Source organism: Thamnophis sirtalis, unplaced genomic scaffold (assembly GCF_051295495.1).
Source record: "Thamnophis sirtalis isolate CommonGarterSnake01/CBP01778 unplaced genomic scaffold, rThaSir2_p1.2 scaffold_2, whole genome shotgun sequence".
In the NCBI taxonomy this organism is placed as follows: domain Eukaryota; kingdom Metazoa; phylum Chordata; class Lepidosauria; order Squamata; family Natricidae; genus Thamnophis; species Thamnophis sirtalis.
The window spans coordinates 65,495,617-65,513,575 of record NW_028261382.1 but is presented as its reverse complement, the minus strand read 5'-3'; the positions used below and the strand labels follow the sequence as shown (position 1 = coordinate 65,513,575).

The following is a 17,959-nucleotide window of genomic DNA, read 5'->3' as shown; positions in this document are numbered from 1 at the left end:
GGATCATTTTTCCGTGTCGAATCCCTGAGAACTGGGATTGTCGCTGTGTGTCTATGCTGGGCTTGTCAGGCTGGGAACAAGCTGCCCCTAAGCCACCATGACCAATCCTTTCAGCCAGCATGAGCCTGGTGAACTTCTGCCTGAATGAGTCAGGATGACCCTCCTCCAAACCCACACGCAGAAATTTGCAAACTTGGAAAAGACACAAGAATGCTCCAATTAGGATCTCTGCCCCGAGCAAGGGGGGATGGGCTGGATGGCCTTTAGAGACCCTTTCCAAGCCCAGTCGCACCCACCCTGGTAGCCGCAGCTGGTCCCGTGCAGAAGAAGAGGAGAAACGGCCTCGACCCGCCCCCCAAAACTCCCGGGTTTCTCCTCTGGCACCCACGTCCTGCTTTGCTCGTCCCGACTCAATCCTTTTGCAGGTTGCAAACAATCCTGCCTGCGTAGCCACCCCTCCCTGTTCCTGGGTTGCTGCCGCAGGGCTCCCCACCCTCCCAGGCCCAAAAAAATCCTCCTCCCCAATTCTGAATGCCTGGCAGCCACTGGCACCGTGCCCCCCCCCTCTCTCTCTTTCTCTCTCTCTCTCCTCCGCTGCTGCGCATAAATTATAAACCACGCCTGACCTTTGCTCTGATTTCTTTCGGCATCCTGTGCGTGGCGCAGCTCTACTTCCCCCGCCCCGGGCAATCAGCATCCCAGCAGCGTTCTCCCCACCCTTCACACGCACCATTGTGCAAGCTCACACACCAGGGCATGGCAGGCAACAACCCCCCCTCCCCATCACCAAGGCAACCCCAGCCCAGCGCGATAACTTATCTCCCCCAGAGCACAGGGGCTCCTGTAAACAGTTGCGCGGAGCGTGTGGCCAGAGGCTGTGCTTCCAAGCGCTTGTTGCCTCGGCTGTTTTGATTCCCCCCTTCTTGGGACCTGTTCTTGGCACGGCTCTCCGACACACTTCGAGCGTACAAACAGCACCAGCGCTTCCAAGCTCTCTTGGCTGGCCCAGAGGGATGGGGAGGGGAGAACTGGGGGGGGGGTTGTACGCCTTTAGAGCCCCCACTCCTACATCCCACCTTCTGCTTAGCTCTGCTTTTTGAAGCACGGGTGGATTGGGGACAAGAGGCAGACTTTTCGTGGGGTTCTTTCCCCGCACACTTGGAGAGCTTCTCCTACGTACCCCTTGAAGCTGCCCCCCTCCCCATCAGGGGGGAGGGTTTGTCAACCAGTTCTTTCCAGAACCATCCCCCTCCCCACTTCTCTGGGTCAGAAAAGGAGAGGAGAGAGAGGTGTCCCTTGCCTCCGGTGGAAAAAAACAAGTAGGGTGGAAGGATTGTTTTTTTTGGGGGGGGGGAGGGTTCCTTTCCCAGCCAAATGTTTCGTGGGCCTCCTCCTTTCGTTTGTCGGGGACCCGCTCACCTCCCAGACCTGTCCTCCCCGGGACTCCAGCGCTACCAGTGTCCCTTCTGCCTGCAGTGCCCGAGGCCTCTTCATCGCTCGGCCATCCCCGTGTGCCGTGCTTCACGCTCTCCGGCTCAAATGGCTTCCTGGGGATTTGCATAGTTGAGCCATGGACTCGCCACGACATTCCTGTTATGATTTTGCAATCTACTGGAATAACACGGCCCCGCTCTGCACCCGTCAACGAGCCCGAGATGAGTCATGAGCTATAAAACCACCGCTCTCGTCACCGGGAACCTTCGGCGGCTGGCTACAGCCTTGGCGTGATTCATCCCCGCCGAGGCCAACGTTAACCCTCCAGCGCAACACTCTCTCACTCTCCCACCGTCAAGCGCCCGGCTTTTGAGGTCACAGAGTCCTCCCTGGGGGCATCTGCGTAGTACATAAGCACACACACACACACACACACACGTGTGCAGTTGTGTTGGTATGCACAGCGTGTAACAATAAAGCCCTTTTAGACACTGCGGATATTTCTGGCCGGGGTGGGGGTGTTAAACCTTTGAGGGGGTGGGAGCGCAAAGGAAACACACAGCAACTTTCTTGTCCTGAGTCAAAATAGCCTTCTCTCCAAACCACAAATGCAGGTTTTCTTCAACCACAAAATGAGTCAACACACTGGTGGTGCATGTGTGTGTGTGTTTGCATGTGTGTTTGTGTGTGTGTTTGCATGTGTGTTTGTGTGTGTGTTGCATGTGTGTGTGTGTGTGTGTGTGTGTGTGTAGCTTTTCTTCTGTCCCAAATTGTCAGTTTGTTGAAGTGGGCAAAGAAGGTTACTAGCCTTGCAAATTTGCAATTTTCTCTACAGCAGGGGATCTCCAACCTTGGCAACTTTAAGCCTGGTGGACCTCAACTCCCAGAATTCCCTAGCCAGCAAAGCGAAACTGGCTGGGGAATTCTGGGAGTTGAAGTCCGCCAGACTTAAAATTCACCAAGGTTGGAGATCCTCTGCCCTAGGAGGGATGCAACAACTTGCATTCACACAACCCGTTCGATCCTAAACCGCCCTCGTTTGAGATCCACCGATCGACTGACCATCCTAACTTCATCTGGTTTAAGGAGTAGACTTAGGTCACACAATCTGCTATTGCAATGTGGTGTGTGTGTGTGTGTGTGTGTGTGTGTGTGTGTGTGTGTGTGTGTGTGTATGCGTAGGTAACAAAGCTAAACCACCAAACAACCCAAGTAGACTTCAAACCTGCAATTAAACCTACCCCAAAATCTGCTGCCTCAACCAAAACTTTATTAAAACTACCTTAACCCTAACTTAAATATTCATCTAAATACTTGGGTAGATGTTGGGTAGATCTGGACCCTTTCAAAGAGATGGTTCTTCATCTTTCATGACTGACCCTCTGAGTAGTTGGGCAGTTCTGGACCCTTTCAAAGAGATGGTCCTCCATTTTTCATGATTGACCCTCTGAGTAGTTGGATAGTCTCTCATGACTGACAGCTCCTCCTGTCCCTCGCTCCTGGCCATGTTGACTAAGACAGGAAGGAAATGGGAGGATAAACCTAGAAGAATGCTTGTGTTGCCAGCTCTCCATTAGTCATCTAATAGTATTTGTTGGTTAATCCAAGACACATAGCAACATGTGGTTATCCACCCATCCATTTTTCACTGGGCTTTTTCCCCCCACTCTTCCATCTTGGCATGGTGCGAGTTTCCTCGTAGAAAGGCTGTTTCCAATTCATCCAGTCTCTACATCCATCCAGAAAGTTTCTGCAAGCACTTGTCCTGCCTGTAATTTTTAAATCACTATGTCGAGGGATGAAGGAAGCCAATAGAGGATCTCAGCTGTAGCTCAGGGTGGAACGGTGGGGTCCTTGGTGCTCTCTGAGCTCGGGGGTTTTCTGGCAGATGTTTCATGACTCAACTAGGTGATATCATCAGTGCTAGAAGGGAAGGGGGTTTACAGAATGGAGTGGAGGAGGTGAAGGACTGTAGGCTCCTTTGTGCTTTCTGAGCTTGGTGGTTTTCTTGCAGACATTTCATGACCCAACTAGGTAACATTATCAGGGGCTGATGATATTACCTGGACGTATATATATAATTATCAAGCCTAATTATCTAGTAACCTAAATGTAACTGATGATGTAATCTAGTTGGGTCATGAAATGTGTGCAAGAAAACCACCAAGCTCAGAGAGCACCAAGGACCCCACAGTCTTCCTCCTCCTCCTCCCTGGAAACCACACTCCTTTCTAGCACTGATGATGTAACCTAATTGGGTCATGAAACGACTGCAAGGACCCCACAAGCTTGAGGAAGGTGGGCCAATTCCTCCTGCCTTCCCTCCCAACCCCAGGCTATTCTTGAACTTAAGATGAAGTCTGCATGCGCAAATGGTCTAATGATGCTTTCTGAGAAACAGAACAGAAAATAGAATAGCAGAGTTGGAAGGGACCTTGGAGGTCTTCTAATCCAGCCCCCTGCCTAGACAGGAAACCCTACACCACTTCAGACAAATGGATATCCAACATCTTCTTAAAAATCTCCGGTGTTGGAACATTCACAACCTCTGGAGTCAAGTTATTCCACTGATTAATTGTTCTAATTGTCAGGAAATTTCTCCTCAGTTCTAAGTTGCTTCTCTCTTTGATTAGTTTCCACCCATTGCTTCTTGTTCTACCCTCAGGTGCCTTGGAGAATAGTTTGACTCCCTCTTCTGTGTGGCAACCCCTGAGATATCGGAAGATGCTATCCTGTCTTCCCTAGTCCTTCTTTCTATTAAACTAGACATACCCAGTTTCTGCAACCATTCTTCATATGTTTTAGCCTCCAGTCTCCTAATCCTCTTTGTTGCTCTTCTCTGCACTCTCAACATCTTTTCTACATCATGGCAACCAAAACTGAATGCCGTATTCCAAGTGTGGGAATGTAAAGTTGTATGAACACTGGGAAGAACCCTTGGAGAGCAGGACAGTTTTCCATAATGACAAGCCACCAAATGGAGACAACTTGAGGATCCAATAAAAAGGGTAATTGAGAGAGGTAAAAATTCAGAGGAAAACAATGTCTTCCCGCCCAAAATCAGGGGAACTCTAAATAATTCCAAAAACGACCGACCAGCTGTCCTCCCTGCCTGCAAGCCTCCCACCCACACAGACCACGAATGAGCATGAAAAGGTCCTTTCACAACAAGCTCAGCTCCTTCCCAGGTAAAAGCAGAAACTATAACGTGAGTGAGACGTTTCCTCACCGCTTGAAGAGCTTCCAAGTCTCCTTCGCGCGGTGAAAAACGTTAGAACATTTTCACCCGCAACTCCGGTTTTCCCTAGCGTGCATTTTGCAAACCCAGGTTGTCCTCGGCTTACAGCGGCTCATTGAGCGACCATTCGACAGCACTCAAAAAAGCAACCAAGGACGGGTTTCCGTACTTATGACCATCGTGGCATCCCCATAGTCACATGATTTAAACTGACACCCACGGCAACTGGGTTCGTATTTATGATGGCTGCAGGGTCCTGGGATCATATGATCCCCTTTTGTGACCTTCTAACAAGCCAGACTCACTTAACAACCACAGTCCTACACTGAACAACTGTGGCCAGAAAGGACATAAAACGGGTCAAAACTCAACTTAACAAATATTCTCACTTAGCAATGGGGATTTTGGGCTCCATTGTGGTCATAAGTGAAGGACTACCTGTATTATAGGGATCTATCTCCCCCCCGCCCTTGCTAATTCCTGGTTTTTCTTCTCTGTTCTCCAAGCAATGCTATCATCTCTCACTTAAGTCTCTTTTGCACTCTTACGTCCACATGGCTAAAAAGTGAACTAGCAAAGTCTGGCACCCTAACAAACATCTCAAGACTAAATAAACCAGGTCTGGAGCTCCGAAAATAACAAGGCAGTTCCAGGAATAAACAGGAAGAATCACAAATCTGGATTCCCGAGCTGTTTTTCTGCTAAACAGGGATTTCCCCTTAATATTGATTTTTTTTTAAACACTCAACAAATTCATCCTTCACCATGGTAAACAAATGCACTGGAGGCATCATTCAGCCATCTTTTTTTAAGCTGTAGAACTCCTGATCAAGAGGCCAAACTAGAGCAAACAAGGTTGTCCTTAAAGCTGTATTTAAAGGGGGGGGGGGCAGATGAACATTTGGTTGGGTTCTTCTGTTTAATTTCTGCAGGGATAATGGAGGTTTGTGGAGTTTTGCAGCGCACACATGGAAAAATCTTGATTTAGAGGTTGGCAACCCCTGGCCTCGGGAGAAAACACAGCAAATCAGGGGCAAAACATTTTATGTGGATTCTTAAAGGGAGACTGAGGAAGGTTTGGAGCACCCCTGGATGAAAATATCTCACAGAGCAAGGTGAAGAGTAGAGTAGAGTAGAGTAGAGTAGAGTAGAGTAGAGTAGAGTAGAGTAGAGTAGAGTAGAGTAGAGTAGAGTAGAGTAGAGTAGAGTAGAGTAGAGTAGAACAGAACAGAACAGAACAGAACAAGGGAAGGGATGGGATGGGATGATGGGATGGTGGAATGGGATGGGATGGAATAGGAGAGTAGAGTAGAACAGAAGGAACAGAACAAGGAATGGAATGGAATACGAGAGTAGTGTAAAGTAGAATAAAACAGAACAGAACAGGAGAGAAAGAACAGAACAGAAAGAACAGAACAGAAAGAACAGAACAGAACAGAAAGAACAGAAAGAACAGAACAGAAAGAACAGAACAAGGAACGGAACGAAATAGAATAGAATAGAATAGGAGAGTAGAGTAGAAGAGAACAGAACAAAAAGAACAGAACTAGGAATGGAATGGAATAGAATGAGTAGAGTAGGGGAAGAAAAGAGAAGATAGAATAGAATATAGAACAGAACAGAACAGAATAGAATAGTCCAACCACCTACTCAAGCAGGAGACCCTCTATCATCTCAGACAAGTGACTTTCCAGTCTCTTCTTAAAAACCTCCAGTGATGAAATAACCACAACTTCTGGTGGCAAACTGTTCCACTGGTTCATTGTCCTCACTGTTAGGAAGCTTTGGAGAATAGTTTGACTGCCTCTTCTTTGTGGCAGCCTCCATAGAACCTAGAACCAAGGCCTACAACCACTCTAAAACCCTAGAACCAAAGCCTACAAGCCCTACAAGATGCTACTGCTTGATCTCACCGAGTCCTTAGACGCTTCCCGCTTCCCACTAGGAAAGTTTCCTTACCTGGTTCTTTCCTCGCCTGCGGTAATTCCTTCTCACCAAGTTCTTGTAGTTCTCATTCTTCTTGGTCAAATAGTAGTAGAGAACACAATCCGCTACTGTCTAGAAAAAGATAAACATAAAGACACACGTTGGTGTGGGAGGGAAGCACCCTTGGCGAATAATACAGTATGGAGCTTCTGATGTCCCTGAGGTGGGTTTCTTCCATTCCAAAGCACCACAAATCACAAGAAGATTGGCAACCAAGATGGCCAATTCTTAGCAGACGGCTGGACCGTTTTCCTCAGGGGTTCCTTGGAAATAGCTGTCAGGGGCAAAATTTCTGTTTTTAGAGGGGACCTTGGAAAGAAATGTCTCCTTGAAGTTTGCAGTTGGGTTACTGTTCTTCTGACCGAGGCTTCCCAAGAGCATGCAGTAAACTCCTGGTCCCGACAAAAACCCCTTTTATTAATTGACTGAATTCTGCTCATTCACATCCAGCAAAGTCTTTCAAGGGAGGATTTACAGTCACAGACATTCTCTGGCTTGGAGAGCTGCCAGGCCGATATCTGCAAAACTTGGCAAGGAGTCTCCAAGAGTCACGAGCCAATGAAGCGAACTAATGGTCTCCTGCAAACTCCACTCCCCTTTCGCTCCTCTTTTATGTCCTCTGGGAGGGGCCATTCATCGTCCACCTGTGGCCTTATTCCCAAGTCGACCCTGTTCTTTAGCTGTTCCCTTCATCTGGCAACTCTGCTCCTGCGCACACTGGGAACAGGCTCCAGCTATTCATCTGCCCCACTGATGTCCAACTCCGAAGGCAGCTGATCACTGTCGGACGGCCCTGGCCTCCTCTCTGTCTCCGACACAGAGCCCTCATCAGAGCCTTCCCCAGACTCCAGGACTGGCCCATGTTCCTCCCCAACCTCCTCAGTGTCCAAATCTGCTGCCAGCTCTGCTGGCCACAACTGTTTTGATAAGTGCAACTTGGGGAGACAACCAAAAAAATCCAAAAACTTCTTCACGGAAGGTCCAGCTTATTCTTTGCTCAAAAGGGCATTGTGAGAAAGAAGTAAAAAATATATCCACTTACTTTCCTATCCAGGAAGGAGGCGATAAGACCGAAATTCTTTGGGTGTTGCATGAACCTGCAAGTAGAAGAACCAAAGGAACGATTAAGAAACTGACCATGAAGACAACTTCGTTCTACATAACCATCAGAAGTAAGAGCTAGGGAGTGGTGCGGTGGCCTAGAGGTGGAGCTGTCACCTCACAATCAGGAGGCCGTGAGTTTGATCCTGGGTAGAGGCAGATATTTCTCACTCTGGGCACACTGAAAATACATCAGCTGAACAAAACTCAGCATTGGCGACAAGAAAGGCATCTGGCGATTAAAAGACTTTGCTAGCTCCATTCAGTTGCCCAGACTCCACCCCACAAGGGATTATGGAGTTGTTACATGATCAGAAGCAACAGCTGGGCTGGGAAGGTGGTCCTCAGCTTATGCCCATAATGGAGGCCAGAATTTCCACTGTAAGGATGCTTGCAGTTTAGAGTCACCCATAGGACTGGACCTGATTTTTATGAGGTTTTTTTGTGGTGGTCATCAAGTGAATGCTGTGGTCACTAAGTGAAAATGGTCATTAAGTGAATCCATGGTCGCTGTTTTTTGTCCGAATCCAGCAGAAAAGCTATGAAACGGCAAAAAATTGTTAGAAATTGGGACCGTGGATGAGTGCAAGTGGCCATAATGGCCAGGGAGTCATGTGATCATGTGGGGAGCTGTCAGAACTCCAGAACTGGGTCGCAAGCAGCTTTTGGGAGGTCCATTGTAACTTCCAATGGTTGCCAAGTGAGGACTACCGGTATTCTACAGAGACAATTGTGGTATGTGATGACCACATCTGAGCCCAAAACTCCTGTTGTTAAGTGAGTCATTCATTAAGTGAGTTTTGCCCAATTTTACAACCTTTCTTGTTAAGTGAATCACCGCGGGGGACAAATTGTTAAGTGAATCCGGCTTCCTGCTTGATTTTGCTTGCTGGAAGGTCGCAAAAGGGGAGGGATTGCATGACACACACCCCCAGGACATGGCAACCATCGTAAGTATGAACCAGTTGCCAAGCATGTGAATTTCCATCGCACGATCTTTGCTACAAAGATCGTAACTGTGAAAAATGTTCCTAAGTCACTTTCTTCACTGCCGTTCTAACTTGGAATGGTCACTAAATAAACTGTTGTAAATTGAGGAGTACCTATATAATAATCTCCAGGGATCTACCCAATCAGAGATGAAAAGCTTCCCCAAATTTCTCATGATGGGCAATGCACATTGGGGGTGAAGAGAGTTAAGACAGTATTAATAAAGCCTTAGTAAGGCCACACCTAGAATAGATTGCATCAAGTTTTAGTCCCCACACTATAAAAAAGATGTTGAGACTCTAGAAAAAGTGCAACCAGGATGATGAGGGGACTGGAGGCTAAAACATACAATGAACAGTTGCAGGAACTGGGCATGGCTAGTCTAGTGAAGAGAAGAACCAGGGGAGACAGGAGAGCATCTTCCAATATTTGAGGGGCTGCCACAGAGAGGAGGGGCTCAACCTGTTTTCCAAAGCACTTGAAGTCCAGACAAGAATTAATGGATGGAAGCTGCACAAGGAGAGATTCAACCTGGAAATAAGGAGGAATTTTCTGACAGTGAGAACAATCAACCCATGGAACAGAAATTGCCTTCGGAAATTGTGGGAGCTTCATCACTTGAGACTTTCCAGAAGAGACTGGACTGCCATCTGTCAGAAATGATGTAGGTAGGGTCTGCTGGGGGGTGGGTGGGGTGTTGGACTAGATGACCTCCAAGGTCCCTTTACACGCCATTAATCTGAACCTCCTGTGTATACGTAGCATGAAATAAACTTCTAATGCAGATAGTCCTTGACTAACAACCATTCACTTAGTGACCGTTCTGATGACTTCCAAACCAGGAAGGCATGTGAGGTTGCCCACAGATGTCATCCCCCCCTCCTCCTGGAAGACCTTCCCCCACTCTTAGCCTACCCCCTCAAGGTCAGCCGAGGCATTGGCTCCACTCACTTCTCTCGGAAGGTCTCCTTCTCCTGCTCACTCCACATATTCATCACCTGCCGGTCCTTGTAGACCTTCATGGGATCGTCCATCAGCCCGTTCATGTTGATGAACTTGATGCGCTGCTGCTCCGCATCATACAGCATCGGCGGGATGACAGCAAGCTGGCGCATCTGTTTCTCCAGATTCTGGGAAGGAAAAGAGGACAGGGCCTTGGGAGGAAGCAGAATAAAAGGAGCAGGGGGGGGGGAACCCCAACCCGAGACTTTCAGAAGACGACAAATCAGAAAACGTGGTCAATGGGATGGCAAGAAGGAGGACTTTTGTCCATCTGCTGTTAAGTCTCATAGTTAGTTAGTTAGTTAGTTAGTTAGTTAGTTAGTTAGTTAGTTAGTTTACTTTATTGTCATTGCACCTTGTACAACAAAATTAAATGCCTTACAATACAATAGCAGGGAAGGGACCTTGGAGGGGACCTTGGAGGTCTTCTAGTCCAACCCCCTGTCTAGGCAGGAAACCCTATACTCTTTCAGACAAATGGCTATCTAACATCTTCTTAAAAACTTCCAGTGTTGGGGCATTCACAACTTCTGGAGGCAAGCTGTTCCATTGATAAATTGTTCTAACTGTCTAAGGAAATTTCTCCTTAGTTCTAGATTGCTTCTCTCCTTGATTAGTTTCCACCCATTGCTTCTTGTTCTACCCTCAGGTGCCTTGGAAAATAGTTTGACTCCCTCTTCTTTGTGGCAGCCCCTGAGATATTGGAACACTGTTATCATGTCTCCCCTAGTCCTTCTTTCTCTTAAACTAGACATACCCAGTTCCTGCAACTGTTCTTCATATGTTTTAGTCTCCAATCCCCTAATCATCTTTGTTGCTCTTCTCTGCACTCTTTCTAGAGTCTCAGCATCTTTTCTACATCATGGCGACCAAAACTGAATGCAGTATTCCAAGTGTGGCCTTACCAAGGCATTATAAAGTGGTATTAACACTTCACGTGATCTTGATTCTATCCCTGTTTATGCAGTCTAGGGGGATAGAATCATGATCACATGAAGTGTTAATTCTTCGATGTTTATCTGTAAAGATGTAAGAGTAATGGGAACCTCCAGACATTGAGGAAATCCACCTCGGAGAACTGAGGACCATGGCACAGGAGAGGACCACAGAGCTTATTTCCTGCTGGTGGACTTCCTGGATAGATCTGGCTACCCATGAAAGAACAAATGCGGGTTGGATTTGACAGGGTTTTGCCTTGATCCGGCCAAATGTTGATTGTGCCAACAACCACACTGAAACAAGAAACGTTGGAGAACGTAGCTCCACCTGGGTTTTCCCTAGGTCGGGAGAATCCAGCTGGCTTCAGGTCTCCTCTTACAAAGGCCAATTGGCAAATGAATGGGGAGGACTTCCAAAAGGTTAAATCAAGGGTTGATGGCCATCGAATGCTCCTGGTTGGTGGTTGGTGGTGAGCCACAGTGGCATAGTGGCTGGAATGGGGTACTGCAGGTGACTTCTGCTGACTGCCGAATGACTGCAGTTCGGCAGTTTGAATCTCACAAGACTCAAGGTTGATTCAGCCTTCTGTCCTTCTGAGGTGGGCAAAATGAGGACCCAGATTGTTGGGGGAAAGAGGCTGACTCTGTAAACTGCTTAGAGAGGGCCGTAAAGCACTAAAAAGTAGTATATAAGTCTATTGCTATTGCTCTCCCTTCCTTCCTTCCTTCAACTCTGACTGACTCAGCCTTCCCTCCTTCCAAGGTGGGTAAAATGAGGACCCAGATTGTTGGGGGCAAGAGGCTGACTCTGCTTAGAGAGGGTCGTAAAGCACTAAGTAGTAGTATATAAGTCTATTGCTATTGCTCTCCCTTCCTTCTTTCCTTCCTTCCTTCTATGGTGTGTAGTGGTTAGAATGCAGTATTGCAGGCTAATTCTGCTGACTGATAGGAGTTCAATCCTGACCAGCTCAAGGTTGACTCAGCCTTCCACCAATTCTTCCAAGGTGAGTAAAATGAGGACCCAGATTGTTGTGGGCAAGAGGCTGACTCTGTAAACCGCTTAGAGGGGACTGTAAAGCAGTGTAAAGCACTGTAAAGTGGGATATGTATAAGGACCATTGATATTCCCCTTCCTTCCTTTCCTTCCTTCCTTCCTTCCTTTCCTTCCTTCCTTCTTTCCTAACTCTGCCCACTGCCAGGAATTCAATCCTCACTGGCTCAAGGTTGACTGAGCCTATCATCCTTCTAAGGTGGGTAAAATGAGGACCCAGATTGTTGGGGGCAAGAGGCTGACTCTGTAAACCATTTGACTGTAAAGTACAGTGAAGTCTAAGTACTATTGCTATTGTCCTTCCTTCCTTCTTTCCTTCATAACTCTCCCCGCTGGCAGGAGTTCAATCCTGACTAGCTCAAGATTGACTCAGCCTTCCCCCCTTCTGAAGTGGGTAAAATGAAGACCAAATTTGTTGGGGGCAAAAGACCGACTCTGTAAAACTGCTGAGAGGACTGTAAAGCACTGTGAAGTGGTCTATAAGTCTAAGCACTATTGCTAATAAGGTCTCCAAAGCAGGAGATAAGAACGCTCCAAGGACAGTGCAGGAGAGACTCTATTGCAACCCATCCAGACATCAGCTTCCCTCAGCACCAGGCAGGATTGGTGGGGCTGAAGTGAATGCAATTTGGCAATAGCCTGAACCGCCACTTCCTGTCTCCAGATCTGTGGCAGAGCCAAGTCTTCCCCAGAGGAAGGGAGGAGAGCTGAGACGGAGAGGACTCCAACCACAGGGGAAGGGCTGGCCCAGCCTCACCTCTTGTTCCGAGAGCCCGTCTATGATCTCCGACACCTCATGTTCGCTGCGCGCTGCCGACATGGAGAATCCACTGCCTCGTTGTCCTCCCCTGCTGAGAAACGACAGAGAGAAATGCTGAAAGGGGGACCTTCTCCTTCTTCTCGCTGGTCATGGCCGCCAAATGACAACCTCGGAGGCCAAAAAAGAGGAAGAGATATCAGTGCTGGGAAAGGCAGAGGGTGTGGGGGAAGAGTAGACCAGAAGGAGGGTGTGTGGGAGCAGGCCCTAACACAGGGGTGTCCAAACTTGGGGACTTTTAAGACTTGTGGACTTCAACTCCCAGAATTCCCCAGCCAGCATAACTTTAAGACTTGTGGACTTCAACTCCCAGAATTCCCCAGCCAGCATAACTTTAAGACTTGTGGACTTCAACTCCCAGAATTCTCCAGCCAGCATAACTTTAAGACTTGTGGACTTCAATTCCCAGAATTCTCCAGCCAGCATATCTTTAAGACTTGTGGACTTCAATTCCCAGAATTCTCCAGCCAGCATAACTTTAAGACTTGTGGACTTCAACTCCCAGAATTCTCCAGCCAGCATAACTTTAAGTCTTGTGGACTTCAACTCCCAGAATTCTCCAGCCAGCATATCTTTAAGACTTGTGGACTTCAATTCCCAGAATTCTCCAGCCAGCCATGCTGGCTGGGGAATTCTGGAACTTGAAGTCCACAAGTCTTAAAGTCCACAAGTTTGGACATCCCTGACCTAATGAGTCAAAGGCAGACCTTTGTTCTGGCAAACCTATGTTCTCTCTGCAGGCATGCAAGCCATCACCCCAGCTCAGCTTCACTGCCTCTTGCCAGCCAGCTGATTTTTGAGTCTCTGCCGCACATGCGTGGGGGGAGCGGCACATGTGGGATACGTGCATGCATGCGCTGGGTGCAGGGGGGAGTGCCTCTCCCGTGCAGCCCATTTTTACTCCCAGGAGGCTGCAGGAAGGCCTACTAGGCCCAAAACAGGGCACTATGGGGTGCAGCATGCCCCCTCACAGGCCATTTTTGGTCCCAGGAGGCTACACAGGGGCCTACTAGGCCCAAAATAGGGCGCAGAGATGGTGTTGCACGGACATTGCATTATGGGTGCAGGTCTGCACATGCACTTTTGGCACGTGACGATTAAAAGGTTAGCCATCGCTGTTTTAGGGATTCAGTTTGATCTGCCCTGCCAAGAAAGGTTTAGCTGAGCGTGACTTTGCCTGAATGTTTTGATCTTTGGCACCACACGCGTGTTTGGGTGGCCTGCGGGTTCTTTTGGGAAGCTACATGCTCCAAAAAATATTACCGGGAGGATGTCCCAAAGGTGCATAGAAGGTAGAAGGGAGGAGGAGGAGAGGAAGAGGCAGAAGAAGATGCAGAAGAAGAAGCAAAAGAAGAAGAAGAAGAAGAAGACGAAGACGAAGACGAAGAAGAAGAAGAAGAAGAAGAAGAAGAAGAAGAGGAGGAGGAAGAGGAAGAAATAGTAGTAGTAGTCTTTTCAAAGCTCCTGGTGGGCAGAAGAGAGGACTGCAAACTAGACTGGAGTGGAAGGCTGGATTTTGATCCCAGGGCAGGACCAAAGGTTTCCTTTTAGGGAAGGAGGAAATGACCTCTGGAATCTAAATCTCCTGCCCACCACTTGTCCTACCTCAGAGACCATAAATGGAGCACCAGCTGACCTTTGCACTCGTTCCTGAAGTTCTCTCTGCTTTCTGATCTCGGGGAACTGTTTCTCATAATATTCGCGGACTCTGCTCTCTTTGGCTCTACGGCGTGGGTTGTTTTCAATGCGTTCCACCTTCTTCTCCCAAGCTTCCATTAGCTGGTCATACCGTTGGCAGAACTTCTGCTCCTGAAGAGGCAGGGAAAGAGAAATAGGGAGAAGTTGTAAAAGGGGGGCTCCCACACCCCAAATCCATTTTGAACCTGTCATCCAGGGGTTTTCGGGTCGAATTTACACATTTAGTTTAGTTTAGTTTAGTTTAGTTTAGTTTAGTTTGTTTCTTTACTGTCATTTGATCTTGTACAACGAAATTAAATGACATCTTCATTGTACATTATACAAAAAAAAATAAAACACAAGCACACATCCCACATATTCAATACAATTGAATTGAAAACCCCTGATATTGCATTTATATTGCACTATACAGTAGAATTCAATTTAGTTACTGCTCTGGGATAGAAGCTGTTTTTCAGCCTATTTGGCCTTGTTTTTATTACCCTGTACCGTCTGCCAGATGGTAATAGTTAAAAAAAAGGGTGCCCAGGATGAGATGGATTTTTAAGTGTTGTGGCCCAGCAGGAGCCGTTGGAGCTGCCACCAGACTCCGACAGCGAGGAGCCCTGAGTCGGCCCTGGAGGATGTGGAGGACCCTGGACAGGGTTCCGACTCCAAGCAGGGCACAGAGAGACTGGTTGGCCACCAGGTGGCGCCTGAGCCTTGGATCAGTGGGGAGGAAACAAGGAAGAGTGATCCAGAAACCAACTGTGAGTTGTTCTGGGATGCACGCCGTCGAAGGGTTACTCGGCATCAAGAACAGCTATGTAATTACAGGAGGTAATTACGCTCAGCTAATGGTCATTAGGCTCCTCTCCAGACTATAAAAGAGACTGCTTGTGCCATGCCCTTCTTGCAGAAGTCAACGCTTTGACTAAAGAGAAACAAACTTGGCAGGCTAGATTGCTGCCAGAGTTTGCCTGAATTGCTGTCAAAGTTTGTGGGCCTTGCTGCCAAGGTCCTTATCAGTTTGTTTACTTTGCTTTCAGCCACCGAGAGTCTGAACTTGTTATTAAAGGACATTCTCATTTAAGCTTGTCTCGGCATTCGTTACTGGATGGAGGAGGGGGTCAGAACATTTAATGATGTTTTGAACTTCCTTAAGGCAGCGGGAGCTATAAAGCTCTTCCATACAGGGGAGAGGGCAACCCATGGTCCCCTGGGCGATGATGTTGACCCTCCGGAGCGCTGTGCCATCTGCTCCTGTACAATTGGCAAACCAGACACAGGCGTAGTGAGTTAAAATATTCTCTATGGTGCAGCAGTAGAAGGTCACCAGCGGTTTTTCATTCAATTGTTGTTTCCTGAGAAATCTCAGGTAGCATAAGCTGGGCCCTTTTGACCAGGGCTGCAATGTGAGTTGTCCCAGGTCAGCTCCTCTTTTTATGAGAACACTCAAAAACTTAAAACTGGCCACTTGCTCCACTCGGTCTCCATTTTTTTTCCCAAAGGGTTTTTATTTTAAATACATTTTTAAATACATTTAAATACATTAAATCCATTTTCCATTAAACAGTCTGTCATCTGGGTACAAATGTTCTGTGCAATAACAGTCAAAATTTACAGTCATATTTATTATTTAATCTATTCTTAGTTTAATACCAATAACTTAAGTGTCTAATACTATAATAATCCTCTTCTTAATATATTTAAATATATATATATATATATATAATGTTATATCTATGCTGATAAATAAATAAAGGGAGACTAGTATAGATCTATTTCAAGCTATTTAGCTCTCATCAGCTAGCCATACCCATGTTGGGAATCGAATATCGAAAATATTTGGGCATACCAGGGGTTGTGACTTTATATATATATATATAAATACATTTTCTATATTTTACTCCTCTACTTTTATTTCTAATTCTTATATTTATTCTCTAACCATCGATAAAATGATTTCCATACCAAGGTTTGAAATTTCTAGTGGAGAACCACAAACTTTTGGATTAATTCAACCTGCAAGTTCACCCTTTGATCTCAGTTGTGGGGGGGGGGAGGATTGTTATTGTGTGAACCCATGGTGTGTGGCTTGGCATGAACCTCCCCCCCACCTTATGATTGACTCAATAAATCACAGTTTTAGGGTGGAGGCGGTGGCTCAGTGGCTAAAATGCTGAACTTGTCGATCAGAAAGATCAGCAGTTCAGTGGTTTGAATTCCTAGCGCCGCGTAACAGAGTGAGCTCCTGTTACTTGTCCTAGCTTCTGCCAACCTAGCAGTTTGAAAGCACGTAAAAAATGCAAATAGAAAAATAGGAACCACCTTTGGTGCGAAGGTAACAGCATTCCTTGCACCTCTGGCATTGAGTCATGACCACGGAGATGTCTTCGGACAGCGCTGGCTCTTCAGCTTTGAAATGGAGATGAGCACCGCCCCCTAGAGTCAGGAACAATTAGCATGTATGTGCAAGGGGAACCTTTACCTTTACCTAGTTCCCCAAGAATTGGAATTCTGCATTAGCCGGCTGAGATTCTCCTCACTTCCTTTTGCAAGAAGCAAGATTTCCCAGGGAGACTTGGCATGCAGCCAAGGCTGGAAAACCGATAGCCGATGAAGCTATTGGTTTTCCAATCTTAAAAAACAAGGCCATTAAAATTCACACAATACAGCGCAAAGCGCACACCAAGGAAAGCAAAGTGGAAAGATGGAGATATGGAGCGGTGCCATTGGCTTTACGGTTCTTCAGTTCACGTCCTCAGTAAATAAATAAAACATCCGCAACCTGAAGGGACAGGAAGGGAGGATTTTCTATAAATGTGTCTCCAAAACTCAAGGCGTGTCTATTTGGAGATGGAGGCCCAAAGGATTGAAAGCATTAAAAGCAGCATGGCTGACTTAAGAGACAACCCTACCCTGAAGAGAGAGACTTAGGAGACCAAGAGAGAAGAGCCAGGGAAAAAAAGGAGGATGTCATCTCGGGCCTTTCGTAAAAGGAAGTGCATTTACAGAATATAGAATGACAAAGTTGGCAGGGACCTTGGAGGTCTTCTAGTCCAACCCACTGCTCAAGCAGGAGACCTTATACCATTCTGGTTGTCCAATCTCTTTTAAAAACCTTCAGCACCCACAAACTTCTGAAGGCAAGCCATTCCACTGATTAAAGGTCCCATTGTCAGGAAAATTTTCCTCGATTCTAGATTGGATCTCTCTTTGGTTAGTTTCCATCCAATACTTCTTGTCCAGAATAGAATACAGAATAAAAGAGTTGGAAGGACCAGGAGAGACAGGATAGCAGTCTTCCAATATTTGAGGGGCTACCACAGAGAGGAGGGGGTCAAGCTATTTTCCAAAGCACCCGAAAGCCAGACAAGGAAGAATGGAAAACGGAAAATGAACAAGGAGAGATTCAATCTGGAAATAAGGAGGAATTTCCTGATAGTGAGAGCCATCTACCCATGGAACAGAAGTTGCCTTCAGAAGTTGTGGGAGCTTCATCACTGGAGGCTTTCAAGGAGAGACTGAACTGCCATCTGTCAGAAATGGTGTAGGGTCTCCTGCTTGGATGGGGTTTGGACTAGATGACCTATAGTATTTTCCACCATAATTTGCAAAGAAATTATTTCCAAATCAGACAATGTGATTGTCTGGATTTGTTTTCTCATTTTGTCTCTCATAGTTGAGGTCTACCTATGATGTCAATTACAGGCCTCTCTCAT

General features: G+C 46.8%; 1 protein-coding gene across 10 annotated transcripts in view; it reads right to left on the bottom strand.

Moving 5' to 3' along the window:
• Positions 1 to 17,959, bottom strand: part of NCOR2 (nuclear receptor corepressor 2) — a 205,648-nt gene that overhangs the window by 119,995 nt on the left and 67,694 nt on the right. For 4 of the 10 annotated variants that reach the window (XM_087705833.1, XM_087705829.1, XM_087705835.1 and 1 more), the window contains exons 10-14: positions 14,194 to 14,366; positions 12,498 to 12,591; positions 9,701 to 9,879; positions 7,701 to 7,755; positions 6,632 to 6,730 (exon numbers count right to left, since the gene is read on the bottom strand). In XM_087705833.1, coding sequence (XP_087561959.1) covers positions 6,632 to 6,730; positions 7,701 to 7,755; positions 9,701 to 9,879; positions 12,498 to 12,591; positions 14,194 to 14,366 — 600 coding nt within the window. Of the gene's footprint in view, positions 1 to 1,419; positions 1,580 to 6,631; positions 6,731 to 7,700; positions 7,756 to 9,700; positions 9,904 to 12,497; positions 12,592 to 14,193; positions 14,367 to 17,959 lie in introns of those variants that run through there. The other 6 variants (XM_087705827.1, XM_087705828.1, XM_087705830.1 and 3 more) reach the window with 4 other exon arrangements.